The sequence below is a fragment of the Nomascus leucogenys genome, chromosome 9, assembly GCF_006542625.1.
Source record: "Nomascus leucogenys isolate Asia chromosome 9, Asia_NLE_v1, whole genome shotgun sequence".
NCBI lineage: Eukaryota > Metazoa > Chordata > Mammalia > Primates > Hylobatidae > Nomascus > Nomascus leucogenys.
The window spans coordinates 17,356,400-17,362,840 of NC_044389.1; the positions used below are offsets into that span (position 1 = coordinate 17,356,400).

The 6,441-nt window shown below is 32.1% G+C and overlaps 1 protein-coding gene across 1 annotated transcript in view; it reads right to left on the reverse strand.

The window, feature by feature from the left end:
• PTPRC (protein tyrosine phosphatase receptor type C) overlaps positions 1–6,124 on the reverse strand; it is a 118,659-nt gene extending 112,535 nt beyond the window's left edge. The window contains exons 1-2 of the mRNA XM_030818694.1: positions 5,994–6,124; positions 5,790–5,905 (exon numbers count right to left, since the gene is read on the reverse strand). Coding sequence (XP_030674554.1) covers positions 5,790–5,862 — 73 coding nt within the window. The 5' untranslated portion in view covers positions 5,863–5,905; positions 5,994–6,124. The remainder of the gene's footprint in view (positions 1–5,789; positions 5,906–5,993) is intronic.
• Positions 6,125–6,441: the final 317 nt, after the last annotated feature.

Here is a 6,441-nt window from a genome sequence, read left to right on the forward strand (position 1 = left end):
ACCTGAGTTATCCTCAACTTTTGCCTTCTACTCCTATATTAGCAAATCCCTATTTTGGAGGGTGGATGGTTTTCTTCCAGATATGCACATTTTGATTATTTTCTTAAATAAATGAATGATGATCATTTATACTTCAGTATAATTGCATTGTAATTACAGTTTTATAATAAATAACCTGTATAGTAGAAACTGAAGTTTCAGTTAAGTGGCTTTTTCCTTTCAGACACTTGACTCATTTTTAGAGGAAATAAATATTGAATCTTTAAATACTATAGAGTTAAGCGCCATAGAATATATTTGTTTAAGCTTGGTCTCTACTAAAGATTCTAATAAAAACTGATAATTTTTCCAATTGTCTTTTAAGAAATCAATCAATTGAAGGTACTATGAATGGATATAGAAGATGCTTGTTTACTTCACTAATACTGACTTTATGTGTATTTATTCTTGTCCTGGATGAAAGAGTAGGAAAGCTTTTGTTTCTCTATTTGTTCTTGTTTTTTGTTGTGATTCCCAAACATATAATTCTCTGCTTATAGTAGTCATTCCTAGACTCTTTTAACAGACTGATATTGAAGTAGCACACTGACATACAAACAGGAATGAATATTAAATATTTTAGACAATAATTAGATATTTTCTAATATAAATATTGGTTAGAGCCATGTACACAAAATCCAGTGATTACCATAATTTTTATTCCTGTATATTTGGGTATTATATAGAAATAGGCATCAAATCATACTGCTAAAGTCTTGCCATATTTTTTTTCTGGTGTATCATATCTTAAAAAGTGCTGTCTTTATGTATGCAAAAGTCATAGCACTAACCCTTTGGTAAAAGGCCACTGCTATGGGATTGAGTGTCCAGTACTTACAAAGATATTTAGACTAGACTGAAATTAATTTTAAACTGAAGATATGTTAAATTTCCATTCTAATTGTTTCCCATGTAAATAACTACATAAATCTATAAGATGTCTAGAAAAAAAAATCAAAGGTCAAGCATTGATGAAAAATTTCTCTCTCTGCACCAAGGTGACACAGACACACATGGTCTGAAGATGAAACCTTGCCTTTGTGAACATTGTGTATTTACCAAGAGAATGAATCAACCTCAGTACAAATTTCTGCCCCTTATCTACTCAGATTGACATTCATCACCACACTATCTGAAAAGAAATTATTCCCAGATCTCTACAAACTTTTGGTGTGCAAATAATGCAACACCTAGGGTGCACCATATTCCATCTGCCCTTGCAAGCAATCCCAGAGCACTAGCATCAGTGTTCAAATCAGCAATTGCCATGACTGGACCTGATCTGTTTGTGTTATCACTCTGCTAGATTTGCATTTCCCTCCCATTCCTTACTTTTTCTCCGATGGGTATGTGTATCTGAAAAATAAAATTGACCCTCCAAATTACATTACCTAGAATGTCCAAAGAGCAGATCAAAGAAAATTTAGGAAAAACATTCTCAAACTATGAACTTTTAGGAAGTCAGGAGGATCTTTCCAGATGAGAGGTGAGATAAGGAGAGTAAGGAAGGGAGCAAAGAAAAAACAAACAAACAAACAAACAAAAACAAAAAGGCAAGACTGTAAACATCTAGATCCAAAATCAACTTATTTAATCTGGACAAAATAGTCCTGCTGCCTTCATCCTCCCACTTCGCCTCTGGTTAATTTTTTTATCTCATATTCTCCCTCTTTTTGACTTCCCTCTTTGAAAATTTTCCTTTCCTTTATCACTACAATCTGCAGTTTTATTTTTTTTAAATCCATGATTTATTCAGTGTCTGGTGAAAAATCAAATATGGTAACTATGCGTTTATGCCTTTTGTGTCTCCTGTACCTGATTTCATGTAGGTTACAATGTCAATAAATCCACTAATTCACATGTCATCATCATCATCAATCATCATCACAACAACAGCAAATTGGAATGACTTGAAAAATGCCAAGAAAAGGTGATAAAAAGTGTGTAATTCAATGGAGATATTTTGTGGCAAAAGTGACATAAGAGAACATAATAGAAGAAGTAGGATTTGCCCAGAGCCTTAAACACCTTGAGAAAGTATAGAGGTGGGTGTTAAAACTACCTCCTGTTTGTTTTCTTTTAATCAATCATATAAGAAAGAAAGAAAGAAAGAAAGAAAGAAAGAAAGAAAGAAAGAAAGAAAGAAAGAAAGAAAGAAAGAAAGAAAGAAAAAAAAAATCCCTTCCCAGCTCCAGGCCTAGCCCCCAGATCATTAGTGGAACCAGTTTCTATGGCAAAAAAGATTAGAATTTATACCAAAGGCAATGAGAAGAAATCAGTATCCCTTTGCTTTTTATTTTATTTTTTAAGCTGTAGATTACATAAAAAAAGGATGAGACTTCAGACTGATTAAAAAACTATTACAATTTTACAGGTGAGAAATAATAAAGCCATGAATTAAGGTGATGGCAATGGAGGTGTCAAAGCAAGAAGTTATTAGAGATTATTACAAGGCAAAATTTCAGAACTTGGGGAGCATGCCAATGTCTGGATTTAGGAAAGGAAGTAAGTTCCGTATTTCCGAGGGATGAATCTAAAGATAGAGAATCAGAGTGATCAACACATGTAGTCAATGAAACGTAACCAAGTGGAGAAAAGAGAACAACACAGGCGAAGGTCTGAAGTCCATGAGAACGCCAAATAGACAAACATGGAGAACCGATAGATAGATAGATAGTTAGATAGATAGATAGATAGATAGATAGATAGATAGATAGATAGATAGATAGAGAAAGAGATAGACTAGTATATATAACCCACAAATATATAACTAGTTTATGTGTGAGTATCTATATAAAGAAATATACGTTCATGTATATGAACAATGTAGAAACATATACATTTCTATACTGGTTAATTGTCACTGGTGAGAGGATAGCAAATAGTCCAGAACAAAGAAAGAACTAAGTTCAAGCTAACTACTCTGCCCCTATACTTAGTTACACAGAACAAAAGAGAAAAAGATAATATAGGCCCTAGCCCCTAGTCTTTCCTGTAACGAAGTACATTTCAAACTTTAGCAATGATAAGGGTCACAGGCAGGTTTTTAGTAGGACATTTTTTTTCAAATTAATAAGTAATTCTAATCACATTCCCAAATCTCTGAATTGTGGAGTATTTAGAACTTAATAGGACTGCTTACCAAATTCAATTAAATAATTTTCATTGAATGTCTGTGATGTGCAAGGCACAGTCCATGTTTATAACATGAGATATATATTTTTAATACAGATGGAAAAATGAAGAATTATGTCCAGGAAATGAGTCTTAACTGTTATGACTCATAACAAAACTCATCATATACCTCACATAGCATAACTCATACACTCCTAACTGCCATGCTATGTTGTGGTAGATCTGCCTGGCATTACAACCTTATTAGAACCAGAGAACACTCACCCTCACCTGCCTTCTTAAAAACCATCATTGTCCGCTAGCATTATTTAGAAATTTTAAACAAAGTTTGGCTTCCAGTTGCCATGGCAAAAAGGCACAGAGCAAGAGGATTAGGAAGTCTTGAGTAAAACTGAACCCTGCCTGGTTGTTGCCCTGGCAAAGATTAACTTTGGCCTTGTCCGTGTGTGCGTTTTAGAGATTAAATAAAATATTCGGATTGTGCATAGAGTTACCATTGATGGCTCTCTACATTTGGATCTATTTCTTTATGCCTTTACAGGATACAATATAAATTTTGTTCCCCAAAAGTTTATTATTTCCTTTAGGCACTAAACTAATTTTAACACGTTAAAATGAAACATAGAATCCAACTTATTTGTTGCTAAAAAAGAAAAATAAATAATTTAAAGCATTAAGAATTTTCCAAATTATACATTAAATCACAAAATGTTTCTTGCAACTTGAAAGGATTATAAACAACATTTGCAGATACAAATAATTATATCTGTATATGTTTTTCCACAAATAAGCATATATCTCAGGGAGTCTACAAATGTCTTTTAGAAAAATGTTTGCTCTCAATGTTTATGTGAGCAACTGAAGATAAACTTGAGTTTTCAAAATAAATTTAGTGTATCCATTTATTTGCTATGGTGTAAACTATTCAGCAAAGTTGATATAAAGGTTTCTAGACCCCATCATATTCTTATTTCAATTACAAATTCAAAGATGTGTCTTATGGTTAAAAAAAATCCTGTAATAGAATGAGTTGAATTTTTATTCACAAAGGAAATATTTCACACTCTGATTTAAGCATATAATAGGATATTTGGTCTATTCGGGAGGTTGGGAAGTTTGCCTGGAATAAAAAGCAATGGAGCTAGACCTGAAGAAAATAATAGAAGTTAAATGAATATGAAGAGAAGGAAAATATTCTGGCTTACAAAATGTCTCAGTATTTCTTTATGCTCATTTAAAAATGCTTTTTGACATTTCCTGAGTGGGGATTTTAAATGAAAATCTGTTCTTATTTGTGATAATATACATATATCACTTTATTGAAATTATTATTCTTTATAATTTACTTTTTATTATCATAAGCTTTAAAGGGATGGTAACTTGATAAACATTTTCTGTACTAAGACAAATGCTGCATCTATATAGATTTTTTAAAAATTCACCTTTGCAATAAAAAGCAAAACAGCCACAACAACAACAACAAAAATCTTATGTTGTTTTTCTTTCCTCTCTCTTAGGTTACTCCAAATAGAAATTGTCAATGTAACATGCTTAAGAGGTAGCTACTTCCCTGACTTTCAGAGGAAAGGAGAACGGTAAAAGTCAAAAAAGTGAATTGTAATAAGCAAGTTGTTTTAAAATACTTTTTATAATTTTTGGAATTTCTACAAAAATTTTATTTTCAATGTCCTTTTAGATACTACATCATAAAGAGAAATATTAAATATTAATTATTAGTTACATTCTATAATCTATTGAAATGTACTCATGATTCATATTGACACCGCTCAAGAACTATCCATTGAATAGACCATAAATGTGCAAAGATTTCAAACTTTAATAGGCACTGGAAGTCCAACTAGTTGCATTTTCCCACGGAATACAGCATTTGCATGATTTTTAAGAGTTTAAATATTTCTATCTCATCAAGGCTGTAATATTTACCCACCACCCAGGAAGGGCGGTGGCTCCACAAGAATTTCTAAAGCAAAAATGTATTAAAACTATTAACAAGAAGCTAAAAACTTGATTTAAAATACATTCTGTGATAAAAATTGCAGAAAGTTAATATTTTACTAAATATCTCAGTATATTTTTGAACTATTATATACCCAAGTATTCAATAAAATATGTCAATTAAACTCAAAAGTTGAGGAAGCAAATTTCAGGTCTGAAAAGAGGGAGGGGCTTACATACAACCAAAGCTGTCTTATGACTTTTTAAAAGACCAAATTTGTTAAAAGAATAAAAACTCACTCATTTTATCATTAAAAAATTCTCAGGCTTTTATAAATGCGTGTTATTGTCACTTTGGAGGTTAAGTAGTAATGTTGCTTTTGTAATATCTTTGAACAGTTGTAAATAAAGATACAGATAGACAATGCTTTCCTTTTAAAATTGTATTTTTTGTCCCCAAACATTTATGTCTTTTTAAACAGAAACAATGTATTCTGTCACACAACAAGCTGTGTCTCCCTGAGACAACAATCTTGATGGTTTACAGCAGGCTTCTCACTTCCAGTTACCAACGCATTTAAATTATTTTTATGTCTATTTCAAACATTCCTCCAAAAGAGAAAAAATAATTTAAAAAATATGAATATCCTTGTACTTACCTGTCACAAATACTTCTGTGTCCAGAAAGGCAAAGCCAAATGCCAAGAGTTTAAGCCACAAATACATGGTCATATCTGGAAGTCAGCCGTGTCCCTAAGAAACAGCATGCGTCCTTCTGAAAAGCAAAATAATTGTTATCTCTGTAGAAGTTTTTCTCTGTAAAAACGAATCAAAAAGGTAAAAGTAAATAAATAAATGCATACTCTCCACTGTTGTCTTATCAGACGAGGAACAATTTCCTCCTCTGTTACCCTAAGAACAAACCACTTGCTAGCTGCATGAACTGCTAGGTGATGATGTCAGATTCGGTTTTACTAACTTCTCCAAAAATACTGTAAGGGTCCTCTTTGCAGGAAGTCAAAAAAGTTGTTCTAAGTCAGTAGAATGGCATTGCACTTCCTTAATTCAAGTAATTACGCCAAGTTAGAAAGCCTTTTAAAAGATTTTCCCATCAAGGAAGATGTTTTTAAACCATCCAAATAATGCTCCTTTACAGTATCCATTACCATTTTTTAAATTAAATTCCCACAAAATAATCAATAATTTTCTTACTTAAGAGATGAGAAACAGATTCAGCATGAGTGTAACAAAATGGGGGTTGGCAAGATGACTTAGTAGAAAGTATCAATATTTGACTTACTGAGACGGCCA